This window comes from Diadema antillarum, unplaced genomic scaffold (genome assembly GCF_040938485.1).
Source record: "Diadema antillarum isolate AM-2024a unplaced genomic scaffold, OU_Dant_1.0 seq00000430_RagTag, whole genome shotgun sequence".
Taxonomy (NCBI): Eukaryota; Metazoa; Echinodermata; class Echinoidea; order Diadematoida; family Diadematidae; genus Diadema; species Diadema antillarum.
The window spans coordinates 556,700-578,045 of record NW_027271411.1 but is presented as its reverse complement, the minus strand read 5'-3'; the positions used below and the strand labels follow the sequence as shown (position 1 = coordinate 578,045).

Here is a 21,346-nt window from a genome sequence, read left to right as displayed (position 1 = left end):
TGGGATCATAAATCTTCTCAGAAAATTTGTCTTTTTCATTGCTCACTGTATTTACTGTATGAGGAAAAGAAACTGCAGATGAATTTTGAACCTGAGAGGCCCAAAGCAGCAAAAAAACAAACAAAAAAACAAACAAAACAATACACAACAACAAAAATAGAATCATTATCATAATAGCTTAGACTTAATAGGCTTTACAATGTAAACTGGAACATGCAGCAGAGTTCTACTTTAAAGGCATCTTTCACCATTCTGAAATGTGAGTTTAGGGATAGAAACAACCACTGTAAAAAAGTAAATCATTATAATCAATGTTAAGTGTGATAAAATATATAAAATTTGAACAGTAGTTATAATAAAACTGTTCCTAGACTTAACCGTCTACAGTTATGGTTTCATGAGAAAAATAGTGATACATCTCTTTATATTTTCGGTTTCTTGCAAAATCTGTATTTGGTAGGATGTTTTGTGATAAAACTGACCTAAACATATGCATCAAATGTGATAACTCGTACATTTTTAGAATCACTGCTCCCTAAGGTAAACAGCACCTTTAACCTGCATACCAACCGAATACTGACAGGTGCATTTCCTGTCACATGGTTGATGTCAATGGCCGACATCTTGTCAGATGCAGGGCATTCCAATGTTGGCAGTCATCCTCTCGTCCTACTACACCAACCACGCACACAATACCAACCATGCCAAGAATAACAACAATGCAAACAGAAGGAATATTTCGGAAAACACCAAGAAAACTGAAAATGCCACTTACTAAAACAATGGCTATATAAAAAAGATTATTAAAAACAAAGAGAAAAAAAAAGGCCATGCACAATTATTTCACAAGAAAAAAAAAATGCTGTCTTCTTTCTTCTTGCTCACCATTCAAAACACAGTTAGTGATTCCTAGGCCAAAACCTTTTTTTTTTTTTTCAGATATAGTGACAAAATCATAAATGAAAGAAAAAGTATTGATGGTAATGATAGGTCATTAGTTCACAACGGTGAAAAGAAAAAGAATAAAAATGGACCAAGATACATTGCACAGTTTCTCACTGCATTTGATCACTGTGTTGCGACGCAGTCAACTCTCGAAAGTATCTGCACACGAGCACTCTACAACAGTCTGTGATGTCTGTCGCCCTCTATAGGCAGGCTGTTAACACAATTCTGACAAGGAAGAAATCCAGTTGTTTTCCATTTTGAAAATTTTTTTTAAATGGCCACAATGAGTTGTGCTATATATGAAATTAAAGTAGACGAGTACGGGAATAATGTCATGCCATTTTCAGAAAATTGTCCTCCCCGACTTTCGGATCCTTTTGTTGTAGCGGGTCACAAATGCATATTCATGCAGGAGCAGACTTATGTCTAGAAAAAATCATAACCCTTTCCCACGGTCGACTCAAACAGAAAAACACACATATCTCAAAAGATACATCAGCATTTTTGCCCAAAAATCATATGAAGGCTGATATATCCATATCAGATATATGTGTGAAAATTCAAGGGATTTGGTGATAAAATAAGGGAGATACGAGGAGGTGAACTTTCAAATTTTTTTTTTCCTTTCCTCCGCACAGTGCTTCGATGACCGTTACGAATTCATAAGCTTTGGCCTCTTATCAGTGAGTTAACTGCACCGTATCGCTGGGGCTGCTTAGACGTGTTCCAAAAAACTATTGGTATATTGAATGTGACTTTTGACATTGCCATTCTCCCATGTCTGTAGACTCTTATTTACAAAAAAAACAAACAAAAAAATAACCAAAAGAAACATACAAGACAAATGCTCTGTGATGTGTTAATCAGACTTGAGGATAATTCATGCATACAGATACACACACACAAACACACACACACACACACACACAAATACAAAAATTCTCCCTCTCTGTATTCATCCTTCCTTCCTTCCCTCTGTCTGTCTCTCTCTTTCTATTTCTGTCTGTCTATCTGTCTGTCGGTCTGTCTATATGTATCTCTGTATATATTTTTATATACAGCAATGACCACTGGTCTATGTCACTATCAAGATGGTTTTCTGAATCCCCCCCCCTCTCTCTCTCTCTCTCTGTTCCTTTTCTATCTCTCTCATTCCATGTCTTTGATGTTTTTCTTTGCATATTCAGCATATGAACTCAAATATTTCTTTGTCTTTTTTTTTTCAATTTAACCCTATTCTAACTGGGGGGGTCAAATTGACCCCCCCCCCCCTCGACGTTTCGCGCCACGATTTTGCAATGCGCAAAGCTTTTGCCGCGTCATTTCATGACTTTTTTCATTGAAGTCTCCTGCATATTTTGAGACCAAATTTGCCACGTCCGGGTACACCATTTTGAAGTTATGTAATATTTTGCATATGCATGTCAACCAAAACACAGCTCATATTCATGATATCGTGTGCAAATCCAATGCAAATTGTGTTTTTTTGATAAATTGATATAAATTAGATTATTTCAACTTTTAACCATTGAAATTAATCAATTTTATAAAATGGGTTCAAGAATGTAGCCAATAGGAAGCGCTGAAATGAGTCATGTGTGCTTTGGTTATTGTAGTCCCATTGCACTGCGTGTTAAATCCTATTGCCGATCGTCTGTGCGCGCGGCGGCTCCTTTGAATTGCATGCATACGCGCTGTCAATCCTGTAAACAACTTCTAGTTCGGGCTGCCGCCGGCCGGCTGGCCTTTCTTCCCTTGTGCGATGTGCATAACATGTGCATGTGTGGCGTACGTACACATACTCTTATACGTACAGTAGACCAAGCGTTGTGGGACCGGACGCGTACATGGAGTCACTTTGAAGGGCAAATCCAACGATTTAGCAGGTTAATTCTCACGTCGTTTTCAGAGTATGTTGTCTAGTAGGCCTATATGAGGAGTCTATATCAAGTCTTTAAGGTAAAGGGTGCATATTCTATGTAAAATAAGTAAGTTTTCATGCGGGTGTCCGGAAACCCAACCCCCCATCATACTTATATGTGCGGGATTTCCGAGTGCGACGTACGTTAAATGTTTGGGACGAACATCTTCGGACATCTTGACCCACAAAGGTACGTGAAAAATGCTGTTTGTTTTCGAATTTTCGACCCATTTTATAAAACCAATGATGCACAGGATTATTTCGTGGCGTTAGTGGAGATGCAGCTCACTCTCGGGTATTTACAATGTAGTGCAACATGCACTCGGCTTCGCCTCGTGCATGTTTCACAATTGTAAATACCCTCGAGTGCGCTATACGTCTCCACTAACGCACTCTATCCTGTGCATCATTTGTATACTAGTGTAGATAAGCCTGAAAAAGTGCCTGCAACAAGTTTTGGCAAAAAAACAATAGAAAACAAATGGTTGAAAAAACAACAAAATACATTAGAAATTAACAAAACAATAAAAAACAAAAGAAATTAATTTCAATTGAGCTATTCTTTTACACGAAAATTGTTTGATGTGTCTTGAGGAATTCTGACACAAAAATTTAGCAATCCTCCAGTCTTTTTAATGGAGTTATAGGTGAAAATATGACTTCATGCACAAATTTGCATAATTAATTTATTAAAAATAGAAAGGCAATATTTTTCAATTGTATGACGATGAAATCTTGTAGTTGACATCCAGATCTATCTTCAGGCAAAATTTCGCGGCGATCGCGCGATCGGCGGCCGAGATCTGAAGGGGGGGTCAAATTGACCCCCCGTCAGTAAAAACTTGGTCTCAAATAGCCCAGTTAGAATAGGGTTAAAGTGGTCCTGTTAGTGGTAAAAACACTATTCTGCTTAGAGGATTAGTAACAACATATGTGCATTGTTGGATATATGACTCATCACCACAATACCCTCCCAGTGTTGATAAACATTGATTTCCTTTTTTCTTTTCTTTTTTTATTGGATTTGTGAATTTTCCTGCCTGTATACAATTTGCATCATTCTGTTTCTGAAACCTGCAACAGAAGTGGTGCAAAGCAGGCTACCACAAATGTACAATTCTGACAAAATCAGCTCAGAACTTCAGACACAGTTGAGCATTTAGGAGATAAGGCAATCAAACACAATGGGTTGATTCGTAACACCACACTAACATGCCTCAGTTAAAGAACAGAAAACGCTTCTGCTTTAAAAATATCTAAAGAGTTTGAAATGCGGATGGAAGGTAGTCATCACATCAACTTTCAGTTGCAACAAATATCAAATATCTTCATTTTTAACGCATTTTCTCACCTTTATAGACCCGATAGCATGGGGATTCATTCACTCACTGCCCATCGGGGTACATTCGAAAACTACAAATAGAACCGGTCATCGAAGCATACGCTCACCAGTTAAGGTCGACTCAAGCCACGATTCTTCGGCTGTGTGTGCACTTACATAGTGATTAGTAAAGAATCTGTACACAATTTGTTACGGAGATCCTCCAATATATCCGACTTGGGCCAGCCATTCTACTCAATGGTACTCCCGCACTACCAGGGCCCCATTTCATAAAATTGTTATCAGTGACAAGTTGTCATAGTTGTTACAAGCTACTGAAATCCTTGCATCTGATTGGCTAAGAGCAAATTTGTCACAGAAATGTGGCAATTGTCACTGATAACAAGTTTTATGAAACAGGACCCAGGTCTCTAATACACAATGTGTCTGCGACTTTATATGAGTATCATGGCGATGGATCTCAAATAGTTGAAAGCTCCACATACCTTTTGATGTTCCACACATCGCAGTCTGCATCAGAAGACTAGTCTCTTGGCAATGGGTCCTGATTGGTAGTCACATTTAAACGAAAATAGGGCTAAGACTATAATGATTTCACGTATTCAGCATTTATCGAATAGTTTGTAGAATTAGTAATACACAATTGTAGGCTCCTCACAAAAAAAAAAAAAAAAATCAGCAGGATTTCCAAAACAAAGAGATCCTAATAAAAGGTGAGACCCACTATTTATCAGGATTGCTTTGTTTTCTTTGTCTTTGGATATCTCGTAAGCCATTTTAAGACCAATCTTCATCAAATAAAGTTTGAATTCCTCTTAGAAGTGTATGCTTTTTAACATTTCATGAAGTGGTTTCTAAGTATCTCGCAAAAATTTTTAAGCCTCACCTCAACCTAAACTATACGATCCCTTGAAACTTCCTACAATTAAAAAAAAAAAACGCATTGTAAGTAAAATAAAAGAAAGTTGAGTAAATCATGCACGTTATTATGCCATTAACTCTTCATGTGCCATGGTGTAAACCCCCCCTGTGCCACATTATTTTGAGACACTAACGTAGTCATGCTTTGAGATAACATTCTGTTTTTAAAGTCGATGTAACTTCTACAGATTTCTGTTGAGCTGCACAAATAATAGGTAAAGTTGTGGAGAAAATGCCAAGCTTTGATTTGATGTATCATTGTATGACAAATCTATGCTGTTTTTCTTTCACATGACCAGTAGCTAAATTACAGTAAAGGCATTACTTTTGCACACAAAACAGTGACAGAAACTTTTAATTTACAAGCAAATCCAGCAGAGAGCACCCCTTGATAGTCAATCACCACACAAAATGCAAACTATATGTGAGAGGAACGGAAGCGCGAGAAACGCTTTCTTTGTACCGAGGCATTTGGCGATTTATCTATTGGATTCTGCGGGTTTGTGCGTTTGAGCAGAATATGCGAAGTTGGCACGCCGTCGACTGAGTCAGGCATGCGAACGTGGCACATAAAGAGTTAAGTAACATCATCTATACACAATACCAAAGAAGGCAGACCTCCATAGTGACTTTCTGTGTATCTAAACACACTAGGGTTTTACTCGGCGAGTAAGCATACAATGTACGTGCCAAAATTCACAGTCAGCGAGCAAGACGATATACTGTACCTGAAGCGTGATCATCCTCCATTTTCCTTCTGCTACCCAGCTTGGGCTGTGGCTTACTGTTGGCCGGCACTGATGTCGTCATTCCAGGCCGGGGCAGGAGGCTTCCAGCGGTGGGGGCCGGTTTGTTGAAGAAGTAGGGCATCTTGAGGGCCTGTGGAACAAAAAAAAGAAAAAAGAAAGATGCAGAGATAAAGTTAGAAAAAGATTCGAATGGTGGTTTGTGACAGACAAACTTGTATACTTTATGCAGATGAGAACTTCAAGAAAAAGTGGAGTTTCCTTTTAAAGGAAAATGAAACCCAAATATATATGTGGATTGAGCGAATGCAGCAATGTTGATAAAACGCATCAGTGAAGTTTGAGGAAAATTGAGTAATCCATTCAAAGGTTTTTAACATTTCTGTACAGCCATCACTTGATGAGATAACCTGGGAATAATTTTCCAACTCAACTTTGATTATTAAAGCTATTTCAGCTGATGAACAATATTTCAAATATCGTGTACACTTCTATAGAAGAAAACTGCTACATAAAACATAGTTTGTGTAGCAGTGGTGTAAAAATGCATGGTGAATTGTGATGCCATACCAGGAAAATTATTCTTTGGAAGACTAGAACATTTTGTGATGTCATGCATGGACAATAATACATAGAAAACAGAACAGAAGAGAACTCACTTTCATTTTTCATTTTTTATACCATAATGAAAGAGCACTGGCTTACCTCTTTCAGAAGACAGAGGGAATAGTATTATCCTCAACATATTGTCAGTACAAAGTAGAAGGGATGTGCACTTTTCATAAAATACAAAATTTTGTGGAACTCTCTTTACATTTTCTGTATATCCTTTTTAAAATTCTAAGGATTCAAACTTTTGATTGGATTGTCCAGGTTTCCTCAAACTTCACTGATGTGTTCTACTAATTATTCTCTGTATTATTACTATCTTTTTGCATTTATTCAATCCATATTAATACATATGTATATATTTAGGTTTCATTTCACTTATATCCAGTGCAAAAGGAAAATGGACAAAAACATAAGATCATAAACGACACCAGGAAGGTAACAAGATATTTGATCCTGAAAAAAAATCACTCTGGTCTCATTTTCTCCAAGGACTTAGGGTTAGGGTTTGGGTTGTGATAGGGTTTTAGGTTTAGTTTGATGTGAGGAGTAGGATTAGGGTTAGGGGTACGCTTGTAGATGTAGGTAGAATTTATGTTTTGGCTTTAGCATGCAGGTATTTCATGGGAGCAATTGTCACAAGAGCAAATGTCATGGAAACCATCAGAAATGAGGCTTTCTAACCTCGGTGGCTTTGCACCGCTTGCAGGGATTCATGAGGAGCAGTGCCTGTAGGAGGTCCAAGAGGTCGTCGGTGGCTGCGGTGAAGATGTCCTGGAGTGGGGTGCCAGGAAACTTCTTGAACACGATGTAGTCAGCTAGAGCAGACATGTTCTGCCAAAAAAAAAAAAAAAAAAATTCATGCAGGATAACGTAATGAAAGAAGATCACCATATCATGGCCATGCTACATCACTATTTTTGCTTTTTTGTTTTTCTTTCGTATTTCATTCACTTTTATTTATTTTTGCCTCTGTGGCACTTAGTCCACAGTTCTATCAATAAAACTCTATATCAAACCACCTATCACCTTGAGCAGAATGGGCAAAATAAACAACAAACTGAGTGACATATATCAGGGTTCGGCACTCTCTTTCTTCTCTGGTGGCTTGTTTGTGCCACTAAAATCTTTGATTTAAACATTTTGGTGACCTGAAAAATAAATATGGCAGCCCGAAATGAATGAAAACTTGAAAATTCATTTGGAATATATATACACTGCCTGGCCACCATAACATAGCCTTTTTGGAAGTTTGGTGGCCCTACATCTAGTTTTTGTAGCCCCAGGCCATCGGGTCACTGCTAATGTCGAACCCTGCATATATGATACTTTCAACAACTTCTAAAACCGGTTCCTTCGTGTGAACTTTCTGAACGATATGTCATGGTTTCCTATACAGAAGACACTAGGGTCTATGACAAGACATAGTTGTTGAACTGCTTCTTTTTTATATTTTTTTACGACAAAACTTTCCACTTTTAATCGAAGCATGAAATAATGCTTGAATCACACATAGAATTGCACATCAAGAATCCAATTCACCCAAATATAGGGAATTATCCGTAATGTTGCTGCATGCTTGGACACGACTATTCATTCATACTCTCTATACCGAACTTAATACCAAGTGATGAAACAACAGCAACAAAACTCCTAGTTACTAGCCTTATTTCAGCTGTTTTTAAATTCATTTCTCACCGGCCATTCTTTCTCGGAGGGTGTGCCCAGAGTTTGGAAGATTCTACTGAGCTGGTCCAGGTCTGACTCCCCTGGCAGGAAGGGCACCCGCAGGAGCAGCTCTGCCAGGATGCACCCCATGGCCCACATGTCCACCCCGGTACCATAGATCCGGGCCCCAAACAGTAGCTCTGGGCACCTGTACCATCTGCAATGCAAACGTTTTTCAAGTAATCAACAACAAGTAATATACAACAATACACACAAAACAAAATCAACAAAAAATTTCAGCAGAATCAATTCTTACCAATAACTGCCAATACCAGCATACCAATTTCTAACAAATTGATATCTTTTAGTCTGGCTTTAGATCACCTGTTATATCTATTTCACTTTTTTTGAGTAGGGCTTTTGAACACCTGAACAGTTTTCATTTGCTTACAGTCAAACGTAAAGAATCTCTGTAACTACAATATACACAAAACTTTTTGAAGAGTAATGATAACAAGGAAAAGTAGAAATTACGCGGTGCGTAATATATGTCCCCGCCGGAAGTAGCATTTTGTAACAAAATGTACAATACAGGTCAAAAAATCAAGGTCAAAGGTCAAAGAAGTCAAAGGTCAAAATTCTGTGTACAAGTGTTGAAGCCCTCACCTAGTGCCATCACATAAAGCAAACGGAATCGAAATCGGGTTAGAAATGGCGAAGGAGTAGCATTTTGTAGCAAAATGTACAATATAGGTCAAAGGTCAAGGTCAAAGGTCAAAGAAGTCAAAGGTCAAAATTCTGTGTAGAAGTTTTGAAGCCCTCACCTAGTGCCATCACATTAAGCAAACGGAATCGAAATCGGGTTAGAAATGGCAAAGGAGTAGCATTTTGTAGCAAAATGTACAATATAGGTCAAAAAATCAAGGTCAAAGGTCAAAATTCTGTGTAGAAGTTTTGAAGCCCTCACCTAGTGCCATCACATAATGCAAACGGAATCGAAATCGGGTTAGAAATGGCGAAGGAGTAGCATTTTGTAGCAAAATGTACAATACAGGTCAAAAATCAAGGTCAAAGGTCAAAGAAGTCAAAGGTCAAAATTCTGCGTAGAAGTTTTGAAGCCCTCACCTAGTGCCGTCACATAAAGCAAACGGAATCGAAATTGGGTTGGAAATGGCGAAGGAGTAGCATTTTGTAGCAAAATGTAAAATATAGGTCAAAGGTCAAGGTCAAAGGTCAAAGAAGTCAAAGGTCAAAATTCTGTGTAGAAGTTTTGAAGCCCTCACCTAGTGCCATCACATAAAGCAAACGGAATCGAAATCGGGTTAGAAATGGCGAAGGAGTAGCATTTTGTAGCCAAATGTACAATACAGGTCAAAAATCAAGGTCAAAGGTCAAAGAAGTCAAAGGTCAAAATTCTGTGTAGAAGTTTTGAAGCCCTCATCTAGTGCCATCACATAAAGCAAACGGAATCGAAATCGGGTTAGAAATGGCGAAGGAGTAGCATTTTGTAGCAAAATGTACAATATAGGTCAAAGGTCAAGGTCAAAGGTCACGACTGAAATTCTGTGTAGAAGTTTCAAAGCTCCCATGTAGTGCTATCATATAAAGCAAACAGAATCAAAATTGGCTCATAAATGACAGAGAAGTAGCAAATTGAAGATTTTGATCACACACGGACGCACACACGGACACACGGACGGACGGACGGACACACGGACACACACACGTACGGAGCCCGTTTCATAGTCCCCTGCTCAAACTCGTTCGGCGGGGACAAAAAGTTAATTCAATTGAATTAAATTGAATTTAACAAACACATGTCCTTCTTTACCTTTGCTTTGAGCCTTTTTTCATCATAATCATGTCTGTTTACAGGACACATTTTTTTAAAATCCATATAGCTATCATAAATAAGACTATTTTTCCATTCATGACTGACCTTGTCACCACTTGATGTGTGTAAATTCTATTTGGGCTGCCATAGAACTTGGCGAGACCAAAATCCCCGATCTTCAGGACTCCTTTGTCATCAACAAGCAAATTATTTGGCTTCATATCCTGAAGAGAAAACATGAATTAATGCAAGAATGTGTGATACAATCTCTTAAATAATCTCATAAAAGCAAGTACAGTTAATACAAGTACAGTATAGCATTTTAATGTTTACACACCACATGAAATAAAAGAAACAAAGGGGAAATTTAGGTGGATCTTCATATTTAAAACTGCTGAGAACTATGAACTGGAGCTACATGTAAGACCATTTAAATGCTTTTACCCTACATAAAGAGCAAGCATGTGGGTAATATTAGGACACTCTTGACATGCTGCCCTTAAATAGTACACCCAATTCTATAACAGACAACAATAGTAAACATTATTCATCAATACATGGAACTGGCAAACAAGTCACAGTGAGGATTCCACCTGACTTGCTACACACCTGCATCTCAAAAAAGTGTTCCTGAAAGCAAGGTGTGTTTTGTTGTTGTCTTTTCTTTCTATTGCCATTTTGGCATTGTATTTCACAAAATAGATTTTTGACATTCACTACTACATACTAGCACATGTAGTGTTGTGGTTATAATTAAATCTGATATGCTTAAAAATGAATTTGTTCTCAGGGAATAATTTTCCAACTCAACTTTGATTAGCAATTTCAGCTGATGAACAATATTTCAAATGGTATCCTGTACGGAACACTTCTATGGAAGAAAACTGGTGTAAAAATGCATAGCAAATTGTGATGCGATACCAGGAAAATTATTCCCTGGTTATTGTATTTCAGGAAACCAGTATATGTAGTGTAGGAAGCATTTATTCCAAATGCCATTGAAGGACATTTCTGTGAGGGGACCCACCCCCCCCCCCCCTTATTTCAACACCCCCGCAATCTTTCTCCTGTGGTACTGACCCTGTGCAGGATCCAGTTTGAATGGAGATACTCCAGCCCCCTCAGTGCCATGACAGTATAGGCTTTGATGTGCGCTGGAGTCAAAACTAGATTGGTATCTTTGATGATAACCTGAGAAGAAGATTACGATAAGAAATCATCCTTTTGCAGCTGAAAAGAGGCAAAGAATTAAAAACAACAACAACAACAACAACAACAACAACAACAGATTATATAGGCCCTAACTATCATGCATTACATATTTGCGCATACACTTTATGACATGCGACAGTGTATAGTAAATACGGCAATTCTTATATGCTTTTATTTGTTTGTTTGAAACTATAGAAGGGATTGACACTTTGCACACCTTGCTGAGAAGTCATTTAGCAAAAAGAAATGATTACCATTGGGCAAACCACAATAGTCTCTAAAACATGGTAGAGTGGGAAAGGATGGGTTCGACTATGATTTGGAAAAACCTGCTTCTCCTATTAAAAGAGCATATTCCGAGCATAGAAGAATGACCTGTACAGGACCTTCTGCTTTTATTTTACATATCGCATAGTGCACAAACAATAAAAAGTTAAATCTGACGGGTATAGGAATTTCTGCTTTTAATTTACATATTACATAGTGCACAAACAATATAGAGTTAAATCTCATGGGTATGGGAATTTCTGCTTTAAATTTACATATTACGTACTGCACAAACAATCAAAAGTTCAATCTGTGAAATGATGACAGTGAAGATACTTCTTAAAGGACAAGTTCACCTTCATATACATGTGGATTTAGTGAATGCAGCAATATTATTACAACACATCAGTGAAAATTACAATCTGTTCACAAGTTATGAATTTCAAAGTATTTGCGCAGTCACTGCTGGATGAGAAGACTACTACAGTGTATGATGTCACATGCGTACAACGTTGTAAGGAAAATATAAAGAGAATTTCACAACATTTCATTTTTTGAAAAAAGTACTCATTTCCTTGACTTGTCACTGACGTATGTTATGGGTAATATTATCCCACCTGCCTTCTGAAAGAGGCAAGTCAAGCGTTCTTTTGATTATGCGAGAAAAGTGAAAATATATTGAATCTTCTTTATGTTTTCTTTATATCATTGTACACATATGACATCACAAGCTATAGTAGTCTTCTCATCCAGCAGTGACTGAGCAGAAACTTGAAAAATTCATAACTTTTGAACGGGTTGTCCAATTTTCCTCAAACTCTCACTGATGTGGTCTATTAATATTGCTGCATTCATTCAATCCACATGTCTATGAAGGTGGACTTGTCCTTTAAAGACTAAAATAAAGCAGCATGGGGATACCATGGAGTGGAAAAGCTGACTCCTCTTTAGATGTATTTGAGAAACCCTGTAATGAATTGTGTACAGTTTTATCACTGATCTCTGTGTTTACAATATACACAAAGCTGAAGAATCTTGACTGCAGTCAACCGTTACTGATGAGTGTACGCTTTGATGCACATATTCGCTGACCATTGCTATTTGTGGTTTTCTAATGTACCTCAGTGGGCAGCGTATAAATGTGACCCGCTACAACAAAAGCATCCGAAAGTCAGGGGAAGACAATTTTCTGAAAATTGCATGACATTATTCCCTCACTCTTCTTCTTTAATTTCACATATAACACGACTGATAAAAGTACTCGGTTGCGGAGATATACGATGATTTTATCAGCGCATGTTGAGTATTTTAGGAAATCAGTGTTTTGAGAAAACCACCTGCAAAGTTTTCCTTCTAACGCTATCATGAGCAAGGGAAGGCAAGACAGCTTTCACCTCTTGACAACGGAAGGTAATGCTCCTAGCAACCTGCGCGATGTCCATTCAAGCTTAGCGCCAGCAGTCTACGCACGACTAATATGATCACTCCCTCATTGCTAGGGGTGGAGTCTATCTGCGGCACTAAATCCAAATCTTCTGACCTGTTTCTGCTGCGCTGAAAGTCGGAAAATCAGACAGTTTTTATTCACTCTATGGCACTTTCGGTTTGAAAACAGCTGTCTCATCAAAGACTTGAAAAGTCAGAGCAAGTGCTTTGGGCAAGGCAATAAGACTCTGGTTTGCCTTCCTTGTTGAAAAAGAAAACAACAGTAAACTGCTCCTTCAGGGCACTAAAGTATATAAGTTCACTTACCTCAAGATCCGTTTCCATGAAGTCAAAAACTAGGCTGATGTTGGAACGATGACCAAAGCAGTCCAACAGCTTGATAACAAAAACAATGAGATCATGTTAACCTGTTGAAGACAAACTGATTTTGCTACAGCATGCATTTCCCATAGACACCTGCACGAGTATACTCGGGATTTGTCCTCAACAGGTTAATAAGAAACTGATAGCAACCATATGTATATTTCCATTCATCAATGAGTCACAATGTAAGACGAGTATGCAATGATATCAAGATTAAATTTGCCTACGAACAGTGACTACATTGCAAACTTTGTGAAGATGTATGATAGTTGTGTCTTCAGAAATTTGAAACTCAGTGAAGGACATAATATCTGCCTTTCCAAAGGGAATTGAAATCATTATTTGGCCCACACTAATCAGTCTCCCCTTGACATCACCTCTGACTATACTATGAAAATCTTCCATATGTGAATGCAACAGGACCATAAGATGACCTACAGTAAACATTGTAACTACACATTCATTTTTCTTTTCTTTTTCCATTCATTTTCCCATTTCCAAGAGAAACAAGTAATTCTTTTACAGAAAGTGAGGGCTGAAATTGACATTACACTGTAAAATTTGTTTGAAAAACTTACTTAAGTTTATATCTCAAAACTAAATATTGGATTTAAAGACATATATAGAGAGAACCAGATACTCTGTTATTACCGACACTGAACCTGAATCAATTTCCCACTTAAAGCTCTAGATATATTCACGTGGGGTGAGCAGCATTACTTACATTGTACCACAATACAAGACTATAGTCAATTTGGTTCACATTTTCTAAACCCAGGCAGCCAGGCCTGGTGTACCCAAGATTAAGGTTGGGGTTACCTTGTTTTGTTTTGTTTTTAAATCAAGAATGACATGAATCTTTCATATCTTGATTTGCTCATGAGTTGATATCAACTTGCAATGTCTTTATCTACTTACCCCAATTATATTGTTATGTCTTAACTCCTGGAGGAGCTTGATTTCCCTGAGAGCTGTGCGGTTTATTCCATCCTGGGCCTCAGCCCTGTGGCCAAGCTTGATCTGGAAAAGGGTTGATTCACGGACAGGGCAAGATCACAACAGTAAACTAAGGTTTGAACTCAAGTAAGATAACATACATAGATGAATGAGAGCATTTCTAGACTTTCTAAAGGTAACTATTAGACTTTCCTTGCACTGGGAGAATATAATAGTCTTACAGTGTTGTAGTGTGGAAAAGGGTACTGGATGATAAGGCAACAGGGCTTGGTCACAATGTGAACACAAACAAATTTGAACACAAGAGGGGAAAACATTTACAAACATTTTTTCTTTCAATATTGCACTTCCACTAAGAGATCATCAGAAGGACCAAAAGTATTACAATCAGGAAAACATTGCAAGTGTACATGCAAGGGAGTTTATTTTATTTTTTATTTTTATTCAGTATTGCACATATTTTGCTTTGGCTACATGAGTGACAGCACACATCAATACAGTAACAGATAGTTAGCAGTGCTACCAGCTGCATAATCAGCTGCAATCATATGACTGTTTAATATGAAACTTACAACATACAATGGATGTCAACAGCTCAAGTCACAGCTATGCCAAGAGTACTGACACTATTATGTGATCAAATCGTTTCACACAATTTTGTCACATAGAATTACAGAAATTAATTTTTTCTTGTATATTTTGCTTTTTTTGTTGTTGTATTTGCCAAGTACTGCTAGTTACATGGGTATCAGTTTATGTTTGCCCTTCCAACCCCCTTTTTTGTGTACTGATTTATTATTATTATTTTTATTTTTATTTTTTTTTGTGGTGTAGACATGGGTATAGAGACAGGGCAGACCACTTCACTCAGCCAGTACCCTGCTCTTTATAGCGAGGAAGTGAAGTAGGACCTTCTACATGGATACACGAGTTGTGACTCCCTCACACACAAGACCTCCATTTAATGTCCTATCTAATCCAAGGGACAGAGCTTTTTTTGCCTCTTACTAGAGGGGATAGAGCATAATGGCTCAGCTAGTGAGAGTGGGACTCCAACCACAGCCACTTTGATTGAAAACCAGACATGCTACTACCTAAGCCTGTCTCACTACATTTTACAAATCATGACCAGACACAAATTGAAAGGGTTTTCATGCTATATTACATTTTCACAGATCACTTTGCAACCATGTTAAGAAGAAAACCACATTAGTAAACAAACCTTTTTAACTGCTACTATCTTGCCATCATGCTTGAGATCCCGTGCTTTGTACACTGTAGCAAACTAAAGTGTGACGATAAAAAAATAAAGAGTTCCAACTTCAAACAACTCACTTGTCTGACACAGTATATTATTTACCTTCTTGCCCTTCACCCCGTTTACTGGTTTCAATTTACATCATTATTGAGCTTGTTTAGTTGTTTGCTTGTTTGGCAAATAAACAATCTATAATTACACTAACTGATGGTTGAACACGAATGCATGATACAAAACTTTCAAAAGCATATTATTCAACATGAATTAGATCTGTTCAAATTAGCCCGACCAGACACTGTGCGAAGCACCGCGTCAGACAGACGGGGCCTCGCCATCACATCGAGGAACCACAACACAACTACAAAACTTATAACAATTTATACGTTACTTATAGAAATTTATATGTTTCTCACTTAAAGTGCATGCTTATATTACAGAAGGTACAAAAGTCCATAGAGAGTCCTCGCGAAAAGTCCATGAACAAAAAAATGGCACTTTCTAGCGCAATCCCCGACCGTTGGGGTTAATTGTTGCAGAATTCAAAATGGCGCGTTGACCACTCTGCAAATTAAGCGCGCGCGTGCTTGACTGGAAGTGCAGCAATCTATTGCGTGCATGCGCTCTTTGGTGGCAGCATGGTCGACAGCGTGACCTTAAAGTGCATTCAGATCATGTGAACTCCCAATTATCAGATGTACCATTCGCACATGCTGCATATAATCTTCATTTTCGGTAAGTCGTGAAATGTGTATGTCAATATCGATAACATAGCTATGTAGTGTCATTAATGAAGATTACATTTAATGAGTTTGAGGTGACAAAAAAAAATGATGTCAAGTATCAAAACTCAATGCGATTGTAAAATTCACGCAAAGCTTGCTCTGTGTTGTGGGCCGCCCCGGTACAGCCCTATCCCTATTTATACAGCAACTGGTTGCTGGGCTGTGTATCTAGTTATGTTTGAACAAAGCTTGAGTGTGACTGTTAGCTGTCAGTGTTTAGCGAATACAGTAGAATTAAATACACATATAAAAAGAAATTAGGTAAAGTGTGCATCTGATTTTGGTGTGCATCCGATTTTGGTGCTGTGTCAATCATTTTTTTGTCTCTATTTTAAAATTTAGAGTCTACTAATACTTTACTATTAAAAAAAAAAGGAATTGACAACTGAATTTAGAAAAAAAAAAATCATTGTCCTTTGTTCCTTGACCTTGTCTGCATCGTTTTTTAGTTCTCATAAGGGCTTTTTACACTTGTGTTTCTTAACCCCGGACTTTCTCTGACCCAGGACTATCGTTAGTCCCGTACCAATTTTTTCAGCTTTTTACACTCGCCAATTAGTCCCGTACTATCTCTTGTCCGGGGCTAAGGAGAAAACTGACCTTTTTACACTCGTATTTCTTAGCCCCGGACTTTCCAAACCACATGAATATTCATAATTACGCTGTGTACTGTACACGTACACGGACGCACCGGCAGCACTTGATTACCTCGTTTCTGATTGGTCAGTGAGGGTCGCACTTCGTCTCCGTCGCTTAGCCCAGGATTATTTTTTCGTTCTATTTACACTCACATGCTTGGCACCGCAATTGCGGTGCTAGCACCGCAATTGCGGTGCTAACCCCTGCTATTTTGCAGGGCCAGATAGTACCGTACTATCGGTGGGGCTAGCCCACTTTGGCAAAAACGAGTGTAAACAGAAAGTGGGCTAAGGATAGTCCCGTACCAACGGTGGGGCTAAGGCCCCCCCCCCCCCCCCCCCCCCCTTAGCCCCACCGTTGGTCCGGGGCTAAGCAAAAAATTTACAAGTGTAAAAAGCCCTAGACCCTTCTATAGAATATCTAAATAATTTCTAGAATCTAGAAACCTACTTTATTTACACCACAGACACAGTACACGTTAAGGGATAGAATTAAATAGAGATCTGACATCTTGGCGTCGACTAGGGTCTATAAATTGTAACACCGACACCTCGCTACTCGGTCCTGCTCTTATGTTGGCTTCTAGCTCCTAAGCTCCTGGCATAAATCCCTCTGCTAACGTTACTGGCTGCAGCTCGCGGGTATTAATCACAGACTCTTACACTGATATCAACATGTGGGACTGAACGAATAGAGCCATTCCCGACATTTAACAAAAAATAGGTTTCCTCTCATGCAAACTATTATAGATTCTAATATCATTGTACAATTAGTAGCGCCATATCATTCAAATAATTACCTGCCCTTCTCCTAGGAAATCGATCTTTTCGTAAAACTTTGAACGATCTCTGGCAAGAAGATTTAGTGCCATCTTCGTCACGCTGCGCAAGATTTGATAAGGGATGTCGTCTGCTGCCCTCTTCCGATCACATGTTAAAAGGGGGAAACTATACAAAACATGACACGAAAATCTAAAAGAAAAGTATAAATGAAAAATAAATATAAAACTACATGTAATAAAAAGGAGCAGACTGATGGCTGATTAGGCAATGATTCTCGAAATAAACACACGAAAGTGACATTACCTGATAGAGTAATGGTTCTTCAATTTGTATTTTTGTTCGTTTCATTCAGGCTTTGTATCAGAGTCGGCTAGAACATAAAGTGTAATGAATTGATTATAAACTGATTGACCACCCCCTCCCCCCCCCCCCCCACACACAACTTTTTAAAGTATGTAAGGCATTATTCCCTAACTCTATAAACACTCTGCACTGACCAACGCTGAACCTAAAAGATGCAACTAGATCAGCTAGGTGTGAGATTACACATCCAAGGGTGGGGTGGGGGATGAAATCCTAGTGAATAATTTTCCTTCTCAAAATTGAATAGCAATCTTAGTCAAGGACCTACATCTTTAACAAAATGGTGTACAAGTTTTTGTAATGAAAATGTTGTGCAAATAGCGCATTTTGCATAGCAGTCATACTAAAATGCATAGCAAATTGCTACCGGTATGTGATACCAGAAAAATTATTCCCTGAACCCCCCTGTAGGACTACAGTAGGCAGCTTCAGGATTTCAAGTTGTAAATAATTGAACAAAGTGGTGCATACTGAGTATAAATTCTTTGTTATTTCTAATATAAAAAAAAAAAAACGTATTTTTCCTCAGAAGGCGACTACTTTGGTATTTGTAAATCTGTCGGGTTTTTTTTTTTTCTTTATTTATTTTGCGAGGCATTCAAATGAAAGCTTGTCAGGCTTGTGAGCATGAGAAAGACCCCCTCACGCATGACACTTGGTAGGTCTGGTACGTACAGTATGTACAAATCAAAGCACGCACACACACACACACACACACACACACACACACACACACAATGTATCATTTGGATAATATGCATTCAGTGTAGGTACCCACAGTGCACTCCTGCTATAACTAACAGAGTTATCGAAATTCCTGACACAATCTAGTGAAAATTCAGGTCCAAAAAGTATTCTCTATAATTATCTTTAGATACTTCATTTGTTACAATCATAACAAAATATTGATCTAACGAAAGAAAAGTGCAGGTCCCATGAATCAATATGTTAAAGTGGGAGTCGCCTGTAGTGTACTGGTATTCATTTGCTATGACAACAAAACAACACATATTCACCACTACAGACAATTATGCTAATTGCTATGCTTTCTCTCTTCCCTGGAAACACATATTAGACTCGTATTCCAAACACTTACATCACCACCACTAAATCCATGCAACTCTCACTCCAGGGGCCTGTTTCATAAAACTTGTCATCAGTGACAAGTTGTCATAGATGTGACAAGCTACTGAAATCCTTGCAGCGGATTGGCTGAGAGCAAATTTGTCATAGAAATGTGACAGTTGTCACTGATGGCTAAGTTTTCAGAAATGGGCCCCAGGTTTCTGTTTTGTAAGAAAATGAAAGCACATTTTCATGTGTACATCACTGTTTAAAAATATCATTATTATTCACATAAATTCTTTTTTCTCCCTAAACATGAAATTTACACCCTTGGAACAACAACAAAAAAAAGAAAAAGCATGGTGAAAGCATCACAGGTATTACAGTAGTACCTTTGTAGAGAAGTACAAAAATATCAAAGTTCACATAGTCATTCTTATCAAACAATTAGAAGAATTTACATTTACCATATTGACATACAGAGTATCAGAGGCAAAATCACACCACTGTAAAAATGAGAAATTGTGTACACTGTACGCATTAGCTTGTACAGTATTTGAATTATTGAACCCTTTTCCATGACTGAATGGCGGAAAAAATCTCATGTACAGACTTTCAGCACATCTATAACTTTCTGAGAGCAAACTACCCTTTATCCCTTGGATCATATCTCTTCCAGTATTGACATATAATAGGCCTATAGTGCACAAACATTCAGTCAGTAGTGTACGTATCCATCTTGCAATCGAATAGTTTGGGTTGGGGTATGGGTTCAAATCCTATTGAGTCTTCTTGTCTTCCTGACCAATGTTGTGTATTATCATACTCTCACCTCTAGTGCAGGAAAAAACTCTGTTCCTTTGGACAGGGCATAAAATTAAGGTCCCATGTGTGAGAGAGTCACAAGCCATGAACATGCAAGATCCCGCTTCATTCAATCATCACAAAGAGCAGGGTGCATAATGTAACCAGGCGAAGCAGTCTAATGCAAGTACATACAATTGGACCCCATGAAAGACCAGCTAATGTAGCTGAATATGGGCTATCCAGCCATCTAATTTCAGATGGAAAACGAAAACAAAACAAACAATCTTTACAGAGCATGTCAGTATGTAAAACACCCATTTAGTTCGGGCACATTCACAACTTTCAAAGAACAAACTGCGTTCCATCCCTTGGACTGTATCTTGTACTGGCACAAAACTGTATTCTTACTACATGTGGAAATAATTATGTGCATGAGTTAGGTCTTTCCCTTTGATCTTTGATTCAAAGCATCATGAAGTGCCTGGAGTGATGGTCTCTAATAAACTGGAGTTTAAAAATTGTGAAGCTCTTGGCAGATTTGTCACAAAGTTAATTTAATTACAAAAATTGTATCATGATTTGACTAATGCACTGAATAGTTTTTGGAGTCAATGACAAAGAAAGCCTCATGAAATACTCTCACTTCTAAATTGCAAACGCAAAGGAAGTCTGGGTGAAAGCCAAAAACCCAAATAAACCAAAGCATTAAAGAAATACAAAAGAAAAAAAAATACATACATTTGTATGCCACTGTGATGACATGACACCTTCACAAAAAAAAAAAAAAAAATGAGAAAATGCTGAGGTTGTCTAACAGATCATTACAGTGGAATCTTGATATACAACAAAATTGTAAATAGTGTTTATAGTTATAGATATATTTTCTCAAAAACATAGTCTGACAGAATGGTATGGTTTCATGTTGTCTACCTGCAGCAGATCAGATGGCTCAAATGATGATGATGATAACAATCAAGATAAATCATAAATATGACAAAGTAAGCCAAGAAATAGCCACTTGACTGTTAATGGCATTATAACCTAATCATTTCCATATTTTCTGGTCATACTCTTTCATACCATAGGACATTTGAGTCATCTATTTCACGAAGTCTAAAGGACTGTCATTGCTAATTTTAACAATATTGGGCTACCTGGTAATCAAGATTGGATACATCTACTTGCCATACATGTTGATGTGTTGTCAATGTACACCTGGTATATTCAATAATTAAAATGTATGGATATTTCAAGGCTTTGTTTTTGCAACATGGCAGGATACACTACTTAACTTAAGAATTCCTACCAATTCCACTAAAAGACAACTTTTGTGCAATATTTTGCCCAGGTGGCACTCTGTAATGATATATCATTTGATGCAATAGATGTAACATGGAGCGATTGTATCACTGGCCC

General features: G+C 37.9%; 1 protein-coding gene across 1 annotated transcript in view; it reads right to left on the bottom strand.

Annotated features, from left to right (window-relative positions):
- LOC139732526 (cyclin-dependent kinase 7-like) overlaps window positions 1-17,809 on the bottom strand; it is a 41,812-nt gene extending 24,003 nt beyond the window's left edge. Inside the window, exons 1-9 of the mRNA XM_071643381.1 lie at window positions 17,713-17,809; window positions 15,457-15,519; window positions 14,196-14,297; window positions 13,221-13,289; window positions 11,070-11,180; window positions 10,095-10,213; window positions 8,186-8,372; window positions 7,172-7,321; window positions 5,861-6,011 (exon numbers count right to left, since the gene is read on the bottom strand). Of these exons, the coding sequence (XP_071499482.1) occupies window positions 5,861-6,011; window positions 7,172-7,321; window positions 8,186-8,372; window positions 10,095-10,213; window positions 11,070-11,180; window positions 13,221-13,289; window positions 14,196-14,297; window positions 15,457-15,519; window positions 17,713-17,784 (1,024 nt within the window). The 5' untranslated portion in view covers window positions 17,785-17,809. The remainder of the gene's footprint in view (window positions 1-5,860; window positions 6,012-7,171; window positions 7,322-8,185; window positions 8,373-10,094; window positions 10,214-11,069; window positions 11,181-13,220; window positions 13,290-14,195; window positions 14,298-15,456; window positions 15,520-17,712) is intronic.
- Between the last annotated feature and the right edge of the window lie 3,537 nt (window positions 17,810-21,346).